At 35.9% G+C, this 19,732-nt stretch overlaps 1 protein-coding gene across 2 annotated transcripts; it reads left to right on the forward strand.

The window, feature by feature from the left end:
• Window positions 1-444: 444 nt before the first annotated feature.
• TNFSF13B (tumor necrosis factor superfamily member 13b) lies at window positions 445-18,103 on the forward strand. 2 transcript variants are annotated; one of them, XM_017816590.1, is made up of 7 exons: window positions 445-540; window positions 5,558-5,970; window positions 6,053-6,143; window positions 13,803-13,859; window positions 14,191-14,303; window positions 14,399-14,549; window positions 16,178-18,103. In XM_017816590.1, exons 2-7 carry the CDS (start codon window positions 5,644-5,646, stop codon window positions 16,288-16,290), a joined length of 852 nt encoding a protein of 283 aa, XP_017672079.1. In that variant the 5' UTR covers window positions 445-540; window positions 5,558-5,643; the 3' UTR covers window positions 16,291-18,103. The 2 variants fall into 2 exon arrangements, with proteins under 2 accessions (XP_017672079.1, XP_017672080.1); XM_017816591.1 differs by lacking the exon at window positions 445-540 and having other exon boundaries at window positions 5,332-5,970; window positions 16,178-16,258; window positions 16,398-18,103.
• The last annotated feature ends 1,629 nt before the right edge of the window (window positions 18,104-19,732 follow it).

Consider the following 19,732-nt stretch of genomic DNA (forward strand, 5'->3'; position numbering starts at 1 on the left):
AGGTGGCTGTATGTTCACATACCAGGTTTAGAGAGCTGTTGCCTCTAGTTTTGACAAGCAACTAAGGAACAGATTTTGCTCCTTGAAGACAGAAAGAAAGGAAGTTCTACAGCTGGTTTGCGTTACACTTAATGTCTGGTGTGGGCTAATTATGTACAAAAATTCAAAGGGAAAGGTCAGACAGAAAACCCTTTCCTTTCTGTCCTTTAGGACTCAGGAACAGCATAGCAATCAGATATAGCTATGAAGAAATAATGTTATAATTTGAAAATACTTGGATCCTTGTCCTGTTCCCTCTATTGAAGGTCTCCAGACTGTAGCAGCAGCAGAGTGGCCACTCCCACATGAAAGGCCATGGGTCTGTGTTTATTTCGTTACCATACAAATGCATTTGTAGCCCATCTGTGCAAAATCGGTGAAGTTGCATAGTGTCAAAGAGGTGGAGAAATGCAGTACTCGGTGCTGCTGGATAGCAAAGCCAGTGAGACTGTAAGAGAAGTGAGCTACAGCTGTATGACAGAGCTTGTTTTTCCCTGAGCAGTAAGAAGGAATTGCTATAACATCATGGGGTTGGAGGGGTGGAAGGGAAGGAGGCTGTAATTAAGCTGCTGTAGTATATAAATCATGTGTTTTCTTTTTATATTTTATATGGTTTTAAAATTATTTTCTATGTCTTGTTGGCTCTTCTGCATACTTTGAAAGACACCTATAATAATTGCTTTTCCTTCCTGTGTCATTTCCTATTCTCTTTGAAAACACTGTAATAACCATGTGAAAAGTGACAATGACTGCAAGTCAGCTGTAGGTTTACTATGTGTAGTATGCATACCAGATTTGGACCCAAATTTTCTAGATGCCTAGAGAAATAAGATCTTGCGAGGAATAAATCAAGGCTGGCATATCTAAAATGTGCAGAGACAATTGTGTTGTCCTAGGCAATTTTGAAATTGTGAGGCAAAGACAAAAAAATACACTTTTTGCTTCAGAAAAATCTCAGAGCATTTTTTTTCCTTTTAACAAATTTATCAAATAAGGCTTTAACTGTTTGTATAAAACATACTTTACTTGCAAGGTAGTCAACAGCTTCCTGGAAGTTAAAATAATAGGATGTAAGATACACAGCCACAGGAGTGGAGTATCCAAAAATAGAGTGCTTTTTGGATCCATATGAGGCAGAACTTGCCTGGATTTACTACAATGTAAATTGTAGTTGGTGAAAGAATGAAAGCACTAATTAAGTGTCCTTGAAGGGAATGCGTACTGTTTCAGAGGGATATCTATGAATGTTCTTAATAGAGATCTTTGTAATAGCAGAAAACTGTAATACATGATTTATTCTGATCTCCCCCAAAACAGTCCTCCTATTTTGTCCATCTTCAGAAAGAACTTGAAACTAAATGTGCTTCAGATGGAACCCTTGCTTATTCTTTGCTCCTCTGTCTGTTCTGCACTGTCTTGTGTAGCAAGGCAAGATGTTGTGGTCTTTTTATTGTAATTACTGCAGGGACCATTTTGTGGCTACTTCAGAAGTATATGAGGCTGGACCCTTCCCACTGGAGGCGTACTTTTAGTGCAGCCTTTGACATTTGCCTGGATCTCTGGGTTGCAGCATCTGCACAACCTCCTTTTTAAAATAAGAACATTTGTTTTTAAGTAAACTTTCATGTTTCTTCAGTAAATTGGGTTTTTACTCAAGCCCTTATATTAATATCATCTGCTTCTCTTTTGTACATTAAACTTCATCATGGGATTTTCCTCCCTCACAACGAAGATGCTTTTGTGATTAAAGTACGTTGCTGGATTTCAGGAAATCAATAATTCAGTTTGTGGTTCAACCACAAATTTCCTGTGTGATTGGTTGCTATCTCTGCCTTGGTTCCCCACAGATGTAGTGCTGATCTTTTATAAATTTTCAGGTTACCAGGACCCATCTTGATCATTTCATTTGATACTCTGCATAACAGAATGAAAAAAAAATAATTGCTTCCATAAAGTTAAAAGATGTTTTTCTGCTGTAATATCTTGGAAAGTTTAACCAGCCTTAATTTCCCTGGGTTGTAGTGAAATATTCTTACCTGTTAGACTCTTCAGTGGCAATGTGTTGGGTTTTCTTTTTTATTTATTTATTATTTTGAGTTTTACCCAGAAGTTTGCTCTTTTTCTCAAAAGTAAAAGACTTGATTAAGTAGAACTCTTAGACTAGCCAAGACATTTCTTAATAGTTTTCCTTAGCTAAATTAATGAGGTCTCTTAGTCAGTCAGCCTAAGTGTTCAGCATAGCTCATCCTTTCAGTTAAGGAGGCACTGTGGTTGGATTCACTATGTGTCCATGGATCATGTACTGTGCATCCAAAATAGGACCATATTTTCAGAATATTTTTATTGTAAGGGTTTATTCTTATTTGCTTGCAGAGATAGATGGGTTTCTCCAGTTTAATGCAGTGACATTTTCTTTTCTAGAAATAGTTTGGAAAATGCTGCTTTGAACTGGTCTTGAGGCAGGCCCTAAGGTTTTTCTGAATGCATGTGTGTCTTGAGTCAAAAACTGTTAATATGGTACAAACTTATGCAAAAGGATTTTCAGGAGAGCTGGCCAGTAGAAGCAGGCTGCTAACCACAAACTGAATGCCCTTTCCATTATGAGTTCTTCAGGCCTCCTATATTCATTTGGGTTTTTTGTTGCGAACCCTTTTCACTGTTCAGTGTTTTCAGCCTTACCTATATGTAAATAGTTTTGTCAGTATAAAAGCATTATACTGCCTCTTTTTTTTGCTTATTATTTTGCCCCAGAATATATTTCCAAATAGTACACCTCTGTTTCAATAAGAATATTCCACTGAGAGCTTGTGTTCAGCTGAAGTCAACACCCTCCCATGTCTCCTAATGGGAGGCTAATCTGAGCACTCCTTAGTCCTCTAAGTCATATCTTAGTTTAAAACACAGCAAAAATGGCACATACGGTAATCTTACTCACTTGGTTTAAGCAGGCTAAGGACTACTTTGCAGCTCTACCAACAAGAGGAATCAAAAGGAGAGTATGTTATGACAAAACATAATGACAAGCATTGAGCACTGATTCTTCTAGGCTCTGCAACTAGCGGTTTAGGGTTTGGTTTTTTGTTGGTTTTTTTTAAGTCATTTTTGTGATTTACTTTAATGCAATTATCATCTACAACTAACTGAAGCTTCATTCAAGTATATTAAAACAGAAGTTGTTCAACTTAGTTTATTTCTAGGCAGTTCATGTTGTTTTTCATTATTGATCCCTTACTGCCATTATTTATTGTTCCACTATGATTTTGTCATCACAGAAGTTGTCAGAAGTTACGTTTTCTTTCAAATCACATAACTGTTTATGAATCTACAGAACAATACAAGGTTGCCAACAAAGTGATCCCTTTGCTGCTCAACTACAATATCTACCGAATTTAACAATTTGCCATATGTGGACTATTGTGATTTTCCTCATCTCCCCTTTGAAATTCTCGTTGATCAAAATGATAAGCAAGATGAAGCCAGATGTCTTACAGAAGTCCTCTGTGTCACCACAATTATTTTGTCAGCCCAAATAATGACCCCATTTAAAGAAGGTGTGGAGGCTGGGAACAGCCTATTTTCTCTAGAAGTGAGTAGAGTGCTGCTATTTATGTATCTGTCTGTTATTTTCTGATATGTTAATGACTGCAGAGACCTCACTGGCCATTTGTTTCTCAGTATTCCTGAATAGCTAGTTATAACTTTCATTCTCTCAGTTTCATTTTCTAAAATAGCACATCTTTTCCAACTCTCATATTTCTTTTTTTTATTTTTGGAACAGTCAATACTAGGCTGGTAATGTTTTGATGGCTAGGGATGCTTCAAGGCATGTCTGCTTAGTTCTAATAAGTGCTTATTCCGTTAAAAAACAACTGTTAGTTCATCTTAAATTTCTTTCAAAATGCGGCCCACTTACACCTTAATTTAGCCTTGAAAATAGGCACAGAATGGTATGGTATTCTGCTTATTCCACCCTGCACTGATTTCTTTATACTTTGTCTCAGTATGTAGATGGCTTCTAAGAGCACACTAAGATACATTGTATATTTTTTTCCTCTGCATTTAGGAACAGATTTACTCATCTGTGCAGGATAAGCGTGGTTGCTATAGGTGGCAAAATAAGGAAAAGAGTGCCCTGCATCGCAATGGAAGATGATAAAGCTTATAATCATCCTAAATTTCTCATAACCTTAAGAAACAGAAATAGGAGAGGCTACAGAAGTTGTTTCTGTATTGTTCCTTCTTCCTTCTCCTTCCCAACAGAATTAACTTGATCTGAACTACTCTGGTAGGTGTTGCTATTAGGATTCACTACAGAGTGTTTGGACTGACCTGTAGAAGTTCTCTCTTTTGTGCAGATAAACTTTACTCACATGGTAACAGGTTGACCTGTTGATTTTAGCCCTAATTGTGATGCTGTTTGATCTTTTTTTTCTGTCTCGGAACACTGGAACTTTTAACAAAGGGGTAAAAGTTGAATTTTGTGTGAGAAGAAAATACGTAAAGCATATAAACATGTTTGGGATATTTAGGTACCCTTGCTGCTGCAGAAAAGAAAGGAATTCCTAATGCAGGGTTTTAAGAGGAAAGGACTTGTAAAATCTTAAAACTATGAACTTAGACCAGACACTCAGGATTCATCTGAAAAATGTTAGCATGCATGTTTAAAGTTTTAGTCTGTGTTTCATTTTTAAATTTTCTAAATATCATTTTTTCTACAGCTCTCTGCTCTTTCCCTCCATTCTTATTTCCCATCTCTTATTCTTTTCCATCATCTCGTTTTCACCTCTTCTAGTTCCCTCCTGCCAAGTTTCCTCTCCCTGCTTCTCTGTGTCTCCTTTTGCATTAATCCAGGTCCTTGAATTCTGTAGAGAAACTGTATTTATTAGATAAGTTTAATAAAATATCATCCCTTTTCAAGTTAGTTATATGAACTGAACTGCAGAATCTGCAGCTACATACAGTTGAGAGATCAGTAATTGATGACTCATACCTGGGAATATTTTTCACTATTGTGTTTTGGAAACCACAAAAAAATTTTTTTAATAATTTTTCTCCTCTGTAGGCATATTGGCACTTTAGATATGAATATATATATGGTAATATATGTGATATAATGTATATACACAGTAAATCTTCGTGCACACAGAGGCACATGCCTGTAATACGTGTATGCCTTTTAAGTAGAACTGGATGATATGCTGCCAGGAAACTTTATATAGTTTCTGCATTTGTAGATAAGGCTCTAAAATTACCAGTGGTACTGGCTGTGCCTAAATTTAAAGATTATGGGAAATGGTTATAGCAAGCTGCCACATAAATAAATAATTGAAAGTGAAAGGAGGAAGGTAGATTCATGAGAAAGTATTCCTTTCCAAAATGCAGCGCAGAGAGATGAAAACAAATTGAAGACTGAATCTTAGATGTTCACTCTGTACATTAAGTTTAATGGTGCTATCGACAGCTTCATATGACAGGAAATGATCTGGGCGTTTTGTTCACTTATTCTGGATGCCCTTAGTTTCAGAGAGCAACTGGTAACATGGATTGCACCTCGGAAGGGGACAGCTGAACTCTCCCTCTGGCTTTAGTAAGGAAAAAGCAGCGATGAAATCCGTGGACTATGTGCACGTCATCCAACAGAAGGATACCGCCTCCTCTCCTTCTGCCCCCCCTGGTGCTGTTTCAGGCACCACAGGACTTTTTTCTGTCACATTCCTGTGGCTCGCAATGCTCCTGTCCTCTTGTCTTGCAGTAGTGTCTCTTTACCATGTTATCACCCTGAAAACAGAACTAGAAGCTCTGCGCAGTGAGTTGATCTACAGGCTCCAGGCAAGGTCTCCGCTAGACCAGCCACCCGTGTCCCCTGAGGAAAATAAAGCAGGTACCCCTGTTTCTTCCTTCCTGCAAGTGTCTGCAGCTGGCACCAGGCAGGTAAGCTGGAGGGGTGGTTTCTAGCTTGCAGGGGATGAATAAATGAGGGGCTGTTTCAATGACTGTTGCTTCTCCTTGCTAGGATAACAGGCTTCCTGATAGCTTGCAAAAGGAAATCTGGAATGGAAGTAGAAACAGGGGCAGACGGTCTGTTGTCCACACAGAAGAAAAAGGTAAATAGCATCTGGTGGAATGGGTTGGGATGCCACAGTTGGATACTGTTTTGAGAAAAGCAGCAGTGTCTTCTCCTGTCAGTATCCATGCTCCCAGAGCCCATTCTGACTTTCAAAATTATTGCTGAATGAATGGATTTAACAATAGGCATATTCATTTAATGGTTACCATATAGAAGAACAGAATGTTTTGAGTTGGAACGGACCTTTAAAGGCCATCTAGTCCAACCCCTCTGCAATGATTTGGGACATACTGTTTAAGGTACTGGTATTCATGCTATCTGCATTTCAATTGTTCAGTTCTCTCTGATCAATAGTAGGGAGGGAAATCTATTATTAAAAATGCCAACTCACTTTTCTGGGAAACATGCTCATCCTAAAAGAGAGAAGTAATGAGAAATTTAGGGAAGTAGGAGCTTTCAAAGAGAAAGATTGGCTTGTACCTGACAAAAGAGACAGACTACAAGGAATTCAGAAGTTTAGCATTATTTCTACATTAAATCAACCTATTAATATAATTAGAAAAATGAATAAAAGAATGCCTATACAGTAAGATTTTTTTTCTCTCGTGGCCTTTATAAAAGTTTCTGCAGAGAACACTGAAGACTGTGCTCCATAAAAGACCTCTGATGTGTATTATAATGTTGACATATTAATGGGATGTATTTGTTTCCTTTAGGGATAAAATGTCTTCCTTTTTTTTATTTTTCCAAACACAATGATGCCTTATAGGATGAAATGCAGAATTTTATTGTAACAGTCTGCACACATACTCTAACTGCACTGAGTAACTAAAAATATTCCTGAGTTGCTAAAACAATTCACTCCTATTATGTATAATTTTTTTATTGTTTTAACTGATGAAAGCTAATATCTTAAGTTATTAAGAGATGACGTTGAAATGGAGTGATTTGTAGGCAAAGACTAAATGAAATTTAAGTTCTAGGGTATGATCACTCTACTTACTTCCAATATTCTCAAAAGAGAACATTCATTTAGGACATCACCTAAAACCCACACGTTTATATGGGATTTTTTCTACTTCATTAGTAATCTTTTGTTCAGGGCCTTGGCTAAGACAGATTTCGCAAACTGGACTGAGGACATGATTGCTTAAATTGTATTTCTTGTAGCTTGCTTCCTTTCATGGGAACCACAGAGTTTCCCTGTTCTCCCCACCCTAGCAACTCCCAAAAAAAAAAAAGTGATCTAAATTACAAGTATCATAAGAAACAAAGAGACGTCTTTTTTAAAATGAATGTTATAGCATCAGTACTGTGCAAGTGATCCAGTTTCCTTCACAATAGCTTTCACCTTTAATCTTATTGCTATTTGAGGGTGTAGGTGGGTGAAGAGGGTTTGGGGCTCCTCGGCTGCACTTCTAAGTAGACTTAAGATTTTTCTCATCATGTAGCCACCTTTGATTATACCTATTTACCTTTATTCACATAAAATTATAATTAAGCTACTTATTTTTGTAAGCTTTTTTTTATGATGGCTTTACAATTGTTTAGAATGGATGACAGAAAGCACAGAATATGAACATCCATTTAAAAGGGAAAAGCTACATAGTTTGATCTACTACAAAACTGTTTTCTAACATGAACCTTATATTTTTGTATATAAAAAAGAAAAAATAAATTGCAAATCTTGCATTTATATCAAAGGTAATCTGTTAGGGTTACCTTTATGCCTACTCTAATTACAACAAATTTATCTTTGTCAGAGTTCAGTAAGATGTTAAATTTTCTCAGATCAGATTTCACTGATGACCATGAACCTATTAGTCAATGTTAAATTTTGCCTTAGCAGAGTGAGTTAAATAAGAGAACATGGTGTTGTTCATGGTGCTGAATCCAGTCTATTGCTTGGTCATGTAAACAGAACTACTGGCCCTGCATTTTGATCTTTTGACATCCATATCTGAGTACTGGAATCCCAGCAGCCTCGAAATTGTCCTGCAGATGTGCGGCGCTCATAAATTAAGGTGTTGAGAGAGATGCCTGTTCTTGTCCCATTTCTGTTTGCTTCAACGAGGTCTCAGAGTAGAGTCTGGTCCCATAATTAATTGTCGACCCATCATTTTACTTTTACACAGAACAATTCCTTAGAAAGATAATATCTGAAAACATTGCTGATATACAATTTCTTCTCTTGTGCTTAAACAGAGAGCAGAAGTAAAATACAGGACTATTATTTTGTTTATAAATAAAGTTGTGATTCAATTATGTTTTCTTTCTAGACTTTAATTATTAAATTCCAGGAATGGATACCCCACTATTTTTTTAGGCTCAGCACAGCCCTTCTTGAACATATGGAATTACTATTTTAATTTTTTTCTACTTTTTGATGTTGTGTGCATAAAAGCGGTCATAAATTAGCATTTTCATTAAAACGACAATTGAATGAAAGTGGATCTAACCCAATCTTGTTCTTTCATGTTTTTATAGGGTAGGCATTTGTGTGTATTCATGCATGAAACCATTAGCCATCCGTAGTTACACATTTTGTGCCTTGAGAAAATTTCCAGCTCAAGTAAGTTAGAGAGAAGGGTTTCAAGCATCAATTCCAAATAAAGCTGCACAGTTAGCAGTCAGAACCAGAGTGCTTGATACAATGAGTAGGAGTTAATGGGTAATTTTGAAAGGTATATATTATTAATATGCAGTCAGATAGACCTTTTAACCAATTCTGGCAAATATCAGGACACATTAAAAACAGATATAATTTTTCTTTTTTATTGTTTTTCTTTGTCAATTCTGCCTGTAGAGGAAAATCATTGCACAACAAAACCTCTCCTGAATTTTATACCCTATTCACAATTATTGATTGCCTTGCTTGTATGTTTCTCTCTAAGCTGCATGTGCACTTGAGTCCAGGAAAAAGATACAGGTTCCATTGCCTAAGCCACTTCAGTGTACGAACGTAAAGTTTCATTTACACACTCCCTCAGTGCCTCATTCTGGTCATTATTGTGAGATTCCAATTCCTGTGGCCTAGGGAGGTGAGAATAAGGTCTCCTGTAAGATCAAATGCAGGTGATCAGATTGGAGCCCCCGTGGACCACATTTACTTTGGTGTATTGAGGTTGCCCATCTCAACAGTCTCATTGCGTAGATGCAAAGAGCTGAGAAGCAATTCTATGTAATTCCACAAAACAGTGAGGCAGGTTAACCTGGCATGTGTCTTGGCTCTATTTTTTTTTTTTTTACTACCAATTCCCAGATTCTACTCCAATATCAGTTGTAACCAGGGGAAATAACTATTGCCTTGCAAGCATGGTGTATAAGTTGTGAGAATTTTGCCATTGTTCTTGATATAACTGCTGTACATTTGGTACATTTGTTGATTAGAAGTGTTTTGACTCTGTACGTTGTTGCTTTAGATATCTGTGACAGAGGGATAGCAAGAACTTATACAAGTAGTACTTGACTTTAGTGATCTTTGAAGTGAGACGTAACCTTTCGTTACTAGCCTAAAAAAATGCCACAGATAAAATTCCCTTACCAAATATTCACAATACTTCTTATTTTATTGTTTGAAGAGAGGAAATATAAAAGTTCTCTTAAAAAAAAAAAAGAAAGGCCTACTTCTTGAAAATATATGTTATTCTTATTTGTTTCTGCTGACAACAGTCTAATTCAAAAGGAAGTAGACCCTTCTATGCAAAAGGGTATAAAATTACTCGATGCAATGCCTGCAGTTTTACATGAAGAATTTCACTGAATGAATGACTGAATGAATCAGTGCTGTGTATAATGCAGAACACTGTGCAATCAAAAATACATAAAATAGACTCTTAATTTTTAAAAACAATATTCTGCTTTGCACTGTATAATAGAAGTCTACATAAAGTATTCTTAATTCCTAGTAAACTATTTCCTTGTTTTTCTGACTGTAACATATTACTGGCAATTCTGTTAAAGTCAAAATAATGGTACCAATACTTCAAAGATATTTGTTAGATCTGAGTCCTACCTGCAAACACGATTCAGCCATTTTAATGCAGGGACTGATTGAATCCATGATTAATGCCATATAAAAACTTGTCAGTTAAAAGGCAACAAATTAACCAGTTTTCCTGGTTTCTACTGGGATAGAGTTCATGAATACCGGTGTATAAAAATGCATAAGCAAAAACCAAAAGAAGATCTCTTGTGATGAGAAATGAAGAATTGCAAATGGTCCAAGAACATGCTTATCACTTCTATAGTAAATTATCTAGTGTTTATGTGTGTTTTGAGAAGTCTACAGAGAATAGATCTAGACCAAAGAAGGAACCTAAATAAGCAGGTTTTAGTGGGGTTTTTTTTTCAAGGTCAGGGTTTTTCCTGGGTTTTATTTCAGCAAAAATTGAAACAGATGTCTCAGGCCTCAGATATCAAAACTTTAAATTTTATGCATGAGCTCACAAATAGTAAACTTGAAATTTTGTTTGGATGGATCATTAAGTGAGATTGCAAAATATCAAAATGATTATGCAAGTTAAATAACAAGACAATTTGCATGTAAGGACAAATTTGATTTTACCAATATAAGGTCTTAAATCATGCAGATATGCAGAAAGCTGTCCTGCTGCAAAAGCTAGTGCCTTTTTTTAAACTGTGGCTACATTGCTCAACCAGTAGAGAACACATCCTTTCATGTGCTGTCTGTGGTTTATAAAGGCATCTGGACCTACTAACTTTTTCAGAATTGGCTGTTCTGTTCATGGAATAAGACAGATTCTGAAATGTACTTCTGCCAACCTCAGCCTGCAGAGCAATTAAAATCAGGAAAAAAAAGAATGTTCATCGAAGCAAAGCTATTATACAAATTCACAAGAGGATGGGGCATGCTTTATAGTTCTAGGTACACTTTTATACAGTTAGACCTCATGGTAGCAGTCTAGATATTTTTACACACTTACAAGATGTATTTTACAAATCCTGTGTTCTGCTTTCTTTATTAATTATTCAAAAATCCTTTAGACTATGAAGATTCTCCTCAGGTTTGATATACACAAGGCTGAACGACATTCAGACAGAGCTTTTGAGTTATTCTGCTCAGTACCGAAAGTAACTATTCAATGTGTATTTGTGATACATATATTCTTCATATTGCACTTAAGGTGAGATTAGGGTCCTTGTTGGAATAGAATTCCTAGCATTTCTTAAAAACATTAATTTTTTACTGAAAATCCCTGTTAATTTACCCAGAAATATTCTATCCATATTCTTTCCTTAATAGTAGTGTTGTTTTCTCTGAATTAGTTTTAATTAATTGCTTGATTTTAAGCATGTATGTAGTTCCACTGAGGTCAAAGTGAAGTACTTGTATATACTGGAAATAGTTATGTGTCAGTCTTGGCTTCTGAACATATTTTTTAAGCATGTTGTTGTTCAATATCTCAGGAACTTTTTTAGATATTATTTATCCTTTGTAGCTTTAGGTAAAAAATGGCCACTGTGCTAGTTTCTCTTTCCTTATTGTCATGAATTGCATCCATTTTTCTTCATGAAAAACAAGCTTACTATATTCTGTGGAGCCTTATTCCTATCTGCATATATTAAAAAGAGACAGATTTTTTTTAGAGACTATGTCTAGATCTGATATCTGTAGAATTAAGCAGTTGGTATGTGTTTTAAAACGATGGAGATGATCTCAAACTGTACTGATCTTGCCCATTTTAATTACTGTGTAGAAGTTCTCAGCCATGCTGACTGCTATTTCAGTGCTGCAAACAGCTGAAATATAAATTCAGAGTTGCAAACTGTGAATTAGGATAGTTTCAAAAATGCCCATCAAGTTTGCACAGCAGGCTTAACAAGAGTTGCTAAAGTAGCCGAACTTTTACTTCTTGTAGACAATACTCATTGGTATCCAGCTGGATAGCAGCTGGTTAGTGTGTATCATCACAAATCCTCTCTTGTTTAGTTAGTGGAAAATCCAGTGGCCACACTAATGAATTATTTCAAAAGCAGGAATTAGAATTTTCATTTAGCTTGCTGAAATACTAGGGAATGGGCAAATTTCATTCTCTAGGAAGTCATTTTGTTCCAAAGGAGAGTGTATTAATACTCTGTAAAGTGAATTACCTGATGTGCTGTGTTGTGTGTGTGCAGAAAATCACAGTTTGATTTTATTTGGAAGCTTCTTTTCTGGAAAATTCTTTTGCTCCCAAGTTCAATAGAAAAATGAACTTTTTCAATTTTGTGTTGGCTTGGTTTTTCTATTCCTTACCAGAAAGCAGGTAATTCAGATGCCTTCAAATTCTTGCTTTGCAAAACTGTAGATTTTAGCACATCATTGGTTTGTTCATGGAACTCAAGGACACATTTCAGTGTAGGAGACAGAAGCTTGGAGGATAGCATTCCTATTAACATAAGTAGGGCTTACGGGTTGTGTGATCATTGTGACATTGAAGCATTCCCAGATGTGCCCTTGAATCTCCGTGTGCTGCCAGCTGGCACTGCTGAGTGCTGGTGAGCATCCAGCCCTCTTCTGCTGTTTTCAAGCAGGACCCCTTAAAAAAGGAGACAGTTACAGAGAGAGGCTGCTTTCTACCCAAATTCTCGCTACCTGCTGTGCAGCAAGAAGTTTGTCCTCCTGGACACTTAGTAGACACAGTAGACGCAGGATCCCACTTATCCATGACATTTCCCATTATAGCAAATGTGGCCAAATCTGACCCAGAACCTTCTTATCTGAAAAGAGGTAAACAAAATGGAGATTCAGAAAACCATGGCAGAATTTTCTTCTCTCGACTCTTAGTAAATTCATTTGGTCTCTTTCAAGTGTAGTAAATGTTGCTACTCCATTTTCCAAACTCCAAAGTAGCACAAGAACCAGATGTTTTGATTAAAATTTGCTCTAAGCAATTCTAACTCTTTTTTTTTCTTTTTATCCTATTCCCTGACATTTATGCTTAGCAGATTTTTTATAAGATCTTTGTTTCACTTTGTTTCACTGTATTTTAACTTTCTGCAGTACTTTTCTCTGAAACTCCTAGTTTCTCTACAGTTTTGAGCAACATATTTTGACAGATACTAAGCTATTTGTTAAGTGTGCCTTAATTTGCTAAGAGTCATATCTCTGTCTTCCCTCTCAGTCTTAGTATAGGTTGATTGTGTGTAGATATCTGAAAATATAATGAAAGTACATATATATGGATTTTGAGAATTTATTATGAAAGTACCACGTAACCAGTATATATGACTAATATTTTACAGCAACTATAACTGGAAAGTAGTTTCTTTAAATAATACAGTAAACATCATTAGAAAAGCTGCTACTTGTCATAGCTGGCAGGGTTGGGACTTTTTTTGAGCTTTTGATTAGAAAATTAACAAGACTAGTTGATTTGGTGATTTTTAGCTCATTTGACTTACTGCTGCATCTTTTAATTATATTAGGACTAGATATTAAAACAAGCAAGTGTAACTTGTGCTGCTGTCTGAGGCCTCCCACTTAGCTGCCCGATCCCTGAAAGTTACCTAGTATGCGTTGTGATAGGAATTCTGATTTTACACACTTGTGTGAGACCTGTATTAAAACCAATAGATTTTGTTTTAAAATAAGTGGTGAGACTGAGATATTTTTTTCATGTAGTTTCATAAGCTTAAGCTATTCTATTACTGATATATGTTTCTTTGATTTCTAAATGCTTTCACTTTCCAGTGCTGCAGGCCTGCTTGCAACTGATCGCTGACAGCAAAAGTGATATCCAACAGAAAGGTAAGAGTATGTTCCATAATTTGTAGCTAACTATTCCTTGGATTAACTGTTTCAACAAATTTTGTCCAACTTCAAAGCAGTAACTGAGTTTTGCCAGTTTATTTAAAAATAATTTTAAAAATCCCACCACCACCAAACAAACAAATCAAAAAACAAACAACAAAGAGGTCCCTGCATCTGAATAGCTCTTGCAAATAGCATCTTTTCGGTGGGGAGATCCAGCTAGTGAGACTGGAAGTCTTGACTAGAAATCAGCTTTGTTAATTTTTGTCAGGCGAAAATGAAGAGATAATTTTTCTTTTTGATTACCCAAAATTATTGTTTCTTTTAGATGATTCAAGCATTGTCCCTTGGCTTCTGAGCTTTAAACGGGGAACAGCTCTGGAAGAACAAGGAAATAAAATAGTGATCAAGGAAACAGGTTATTTTTTCATATATGGCCAGGTGAGAAAGCTCAATTCACTTCAACATCTGACTTTTGCAAGGGTTTTTTAATGCCTCCATACAATGAGTTTGAAGTCTACCTCTTCTTTCTGCAGGTTTTATATACAGATACAACATTTGCTATGGGACACCTAATACAGAGGAAGAAGGCTCACGTGTTTGGTGATGATCTCAGCTTGGTCACATTGTTTCGTTGCATCCAAAATATGCCACAGTCTTATCCAAATAATTCTTGCTATACTGCTGGTAAATACCTACATTTTCCTTTTCTTTGTTTGCAAATAAACTGTGTCAAATAGAATCTGTAGCGTTGGGTGATTGAAGAACTGGGACTGCATTCGTGGATCTGGTTAACTGCAAAATTACAGAATATTTTCAAAAAATATAGTTTTATATATAAAGTATCAGCAATCAGAGGGTATGTATCTAACTTGGTGATCTGAACAGCTTCATTCTTTCCATGGACTCTGTAATGTGGCTGGATACTTTGGTGCTTTCGGGTAGATGCCTGAAGCAGATAAAAGGAGTACATACTGTCCTTATTAAAGAACTCAGTTTCACTTAGGAGTTGAATTCCACATTTAGTTATCCCAATAAAATATTTAGGAGCTATGTTCTGCCTTAAAATGTCATATATAAATTTTATCCATCCAATCTTTGCATACCTTACTGTAGTATTTCTACTCCTTATAATGGCTATTGCATTTTTAATCTTTGGTTAGATGAAAAATTGTTAATTCCTGTAAGGTGCTCTTTATGTCTTCACAAATTAGAAACATCACGAGAAAGACCAATTAAAATATTTAATGCAAGTCCAGCAGGCTCAAAGATCAATATACATGCATATTCCTGCAGTAGCATTTAAGGAATTAGTGTCAAGGCCTATAAAACCTCATTTGTCAGCTCTTATCTGTCTTTTCACCTTAATGGTGGATTTGAGGGTCTCCAATTATTTTCCAGCAACATCTTTTTTTTCAATGCTTTATGAAAAAGTGGTGACACTGAGTTGACTGTTGGCAAGTAATGGCATTAAACAAATAATATGCAGCACAAAGTTAATTTTTTCCAAATAGATAAATACTTTGTCCTGGCAATTGAGGCTCTTCAAACATTTCCTTTAATTTTCTGCCCCTTTACATGTACATTCTGGCATCATAACCACTTTCACTTTCTTCTATGCTCTTATTTTACCCTTATATTACTTCTGCCCTTTCTTAACTAGGATCTCTGCTCTATCCTGCCACTTCACGGTTCTTGCTTCCCAAATTCCTACTGTTCCTTTTTCACCTGGAAAAACAGTTCTCACTGCTATCTTTTGTGCTGTTGAGCATGCCTTGCAGCAGATGTTAGATATGTTCTCAGCTCAGTGGCTGCAGCTTGAAGGGGAGATGCTTTCAGTTATCATATCAGCTGATGTGCAGCTGGCAGTAAGCAGACTTTTGTGCTCTGCAGTTGCAATGGATCAGCTGATGTCTGGTAACTTCATTAGATTGGTAAAGCTCATGAAACCTCCTCCAGAAGTGTGGGAATGGAGTGGTCTAGGACCAGTAATACTCGGTGCTGACCTTGCCTACCACAACACCATAACACGAGGAATCTGAGTACACCACTGATATAAATTTCTGGAACGTTTGCTTAAATTAACTGTGCTGAGTGCAGAGTGGAAATTAAGTCCAGCTTCATAGAGGATGTTAAGTGTCAGCTTTGGATAGGCTGTAAACTCTTAGTTTGTGCCTAAAGGTAAAAAAACACTCATCACATATAACAAGCCATGCTTACATTTGCGAGATAACACATAATGACTTTTTGAATACTATTTATGAAAATAATGTATTTGAAATATTAACTTAAAAATATTCCAAATCCTTTTCCAGGCATTGCAAAATTAGAAGAAGGAGATGAACTTCAACTTACAATACCACGGAGAAGGGCCAAAATATCCTTGGATGGAGATGGTACTTTTTTTGGTGCAGTAAGACTCCTCTGAAGCCCTTAATTTCTGTTATTATACTTAATGGAAATTTATTCTTTTCCTATGCCTTTGTCATAAAAATACTGAGTTGTAATAAAGCTGCCAATTCAGTCTCTCCCCAGCCAGCACCAACTTCTGAGAACTTTTCTTCACTTTTATAAGCAAACCCAGAACAGGAAACAAACCAGACAAACTTGTGATATAACCACCATGTGATTACCAGAAAGCCAATTTATTTCAGACAATGGGCAACTCTAGATAACAACTGTAAAGCAGTGAGTTTTTGGCTTTGAAACAATGTATTGTCCATAAGAAAAAAAAAAGGATGGAGTTGATATAAATAACAGCATGACCAGGACCATAGACTATCAAATTATTATCCATAATTGAAAAGGAAAACTAAAATACATGTTAGATTTTCATTATTTCATCAATAAAATATTTGAAGTATGAAGGATGGGAAAGAAACATCATACAGTAGATTCCTTATCACAAAATGGAGATGTTAGGTGGGTTCTGAGTTTTGTTTTTCTTTTTTTCTTTGACACAAAGATTTTGGGGAAAGAAAAAATCTAAATGTATGGAATAATGTAAACAAATATACAGAATAGTAGCCACTGTCTTGCTTCTTCCCTGTGAACAAGAGATTTACTAAAATCTATTAGTATTTACTAATTAGAATTAATTTTAGTGGAAAAAGGACATGTAAGATGCTTCAACAGCTCAATCTTCAAAGCATTGCTACTCATCAAGGAATATGTGTACAATTCTATGTAAACAAGGCAGGAACAGAAAGAAATGCAGTGAAATTAGACACATTACAGTAGGTGGAATTGGATTTCTGGCTTCATCATTTCTGCAGTCATATACAGATGTGTATATATACATTATATAGATGTATTTGTATATATATGAATGTATGTACACACGCATATGTCTTGGACATTTGAACACAGATAAAAGATAAAATTTAAATAGATAAAAGATAAAATTTTATCTTCTTTTGAATAGTTTATCCAATGGAAATATTACTTCATACATATTTCTTGTATTTCTCTCGCGCCTTGCTATGATCCCTTCTATGCAACTTCGTAAAAAATAAAGTCCAATAGACCTGGAACCAGCCATGCAGTTAAGAAAACACATTTGTATCCGAGAAATCTGGGCTCAATCCTAGGTTAACTATAGGCTTTTTCTGCAGTTTTGAATATATTGCTCAATGCTGTTTCACCAAAATAATCAGACCTGTAGAAAAACTGAACAAGACATCCCTTTTCCTTTTCTTTTGTCTCCTTTGTTCAATAGATAGGATTTATGTCTTTTTTTACCCCAAATATTGCATGATCAAGATAATAGAGTGGTAATAGTGTGGGCAAGACTTCTAGTAGCTATTGTAATACAAACATTGAGTACTTGTTCCACTGATATTTAAAGAATATTAAAGTGCTGTTGGAATAGATAAAATAATAACACCTCCCCTGTACTGTACTTCACTTGAAATTTTTTTTAGGATTTGAGAATTGTGTTATGTAAGTTTATTTAGTAAAGAAAAGATGCTTTGTATATTGCAGTCTCTTTGTCTGTTTTTATAAACCGTGATTTGATTGAGTTCTCAGGGTGATAGACAATTAATAAAAGAGTTTTGGAGCTAAGAATTATAGAGCATGGTAAACTAATGCAACAATTAATTCAACTTCTCTGGGCTTCAGGAAGACATTTGTGTATTGCATATGTGTACTGGATTACTACACTGGGATTTTTATGAGGCTTAACTACAGTCTCAAAATGTCTGAACTCCTCCCTTTTCAAATTTATTTATTTATGTGTTGTGGATCTGAAGCTTCTGCTTATTATTGTTGTTGTCATTGTTACTATTATTATCAAATTTTGATGTGCTAACTTTGCCAAAAAGGCATTTTAAGTCCTCTACAGAAACCCTCAGTTTACCCAAGGTTGCGTGACTCTGAATGTGGGTAGACCAACTATTAGCATGCAGTGAGTTGACTGTTATTACTGACATATATTAATGATGCCCAGAATCCATAATCAGAAGTTTGTTGATTTTAGCGTTGTCTGATTATGGAAAAAAACCCTGTTGTTAGTGTTGCTTTCACAGAGACTTGGTGGCTAAACTTGCAAATTTAAATTTCCGTGCATAAGCTTCCCCAGTGGTTTCAGTGGGCTTGTGTGTGCTAACCTTAACTTAATCCCTGGCCGTATTTCTTCCTTCTGCTGCTGACAAACGTGCACACTACAGAACTTTGGAAAAGGTTTGGGGTGTCATTTGGCTTGGAGTAAAACTTTTTTCTAAGAAAATATTTCAAAGGTGTTCCCTTCCTTAGCAGGATGAAACTGAACCTCAGGTTACTCCACAAAAAATGGGAACCATGTTTTTGTGAACCAGGAGAACTCCCACATGTGTGCAGAGAGTGCAAGTCAACAGACTGTTCACATATTTCTACTGACATGTCTGGCAATTTTGTTGCTGTCAACGAAATTGTAGCTTTGAGCTGGCTTCATGAGAAGACTTCTCAAAATTAATCTGCTTCTGCACAAAGTTGAGTTTTAACAGATCAGCATTTTCTGATCAAAGCAGGAAGAAAAGATGAATATCTCATTCCTGATTGTTCTGATAACAAACTGGTGATACAGGAGGTAGCAAAGTGCATCCAGACCACCATCACACTTCTGTTTCAGTTGCTGGGAGTTAACAAAGTTTTCTGCATAGGGTAGATGTTATTTGAATAAGTGTGATGGGTAATAAGTAGTATCTAGGTGAGTCATATGATATTTTGCGTTCGTATCAAGGATATCTAGTATTTAAGACAGGTTTCTGCAAATACAACACACTGAGTGAATACTCTGGTTCTTCTTCATGTGGTCTTAAGCAGCAGCATGGCAAACATAAGGGACTTTTTTTTTCCAGTACATTTTTACAGAACGTGTGAGCTTGTATCATTCTTTCCTTTCTAATAATGGGCAGTTGGCAGATATATAGCTGCTTTGAATATAATGTATTTAATATATTTTTTATCTTAAGAATTAAAATATCTCTGTTACATAATGTGCAGTCATACACCTTGCCAACATACAGAGTATATTCATTACATAGCTCTCCTGCATCTGACTGTTTCTCAGATTGCTCAGCATTTGCCACTGTAAGACTTTAACTTCAGTTGTCCCTTAGTTTTGCCAAGCTTTTACCACTGGAGTTGATATTTTCTGTATCTCTGGCTTATGACTTAGATTGAATTGTCTTGCGTAACTTCAGCCTTCAGTGTTTTACTCTTCTAAAGATGAAGTTGTGAAAAAATACATTGTTTGGATTTTGTTTTAACAATTTGCCTACTTTTTCTTTGGAAAGGTCTAGAGAATCTATGCTTTGAAAGAAGAAATGTGTGTAATGTGGGTTTTGCTTTGTTTTAAGCAGGGGTTTTTTCTTTGTTCCTCTCTTTCT

Source organism: Lepidothrix coronata, unplaced genomic scaffold, assembly GCF_001604755.1.
Source record: "Lepidothrix coronata isolate B3197 unplaced genomic scaffold, Lepidothrix_coronata-1.0 Scaffold57, whole genome shotgun sequence".
Taxonomy (NCBI): Eukaryota; Metazoa; Chordata; class Aves; order Passeriformes; family Pipridae; genus Lepidothrix; species Lepidothrix coronata.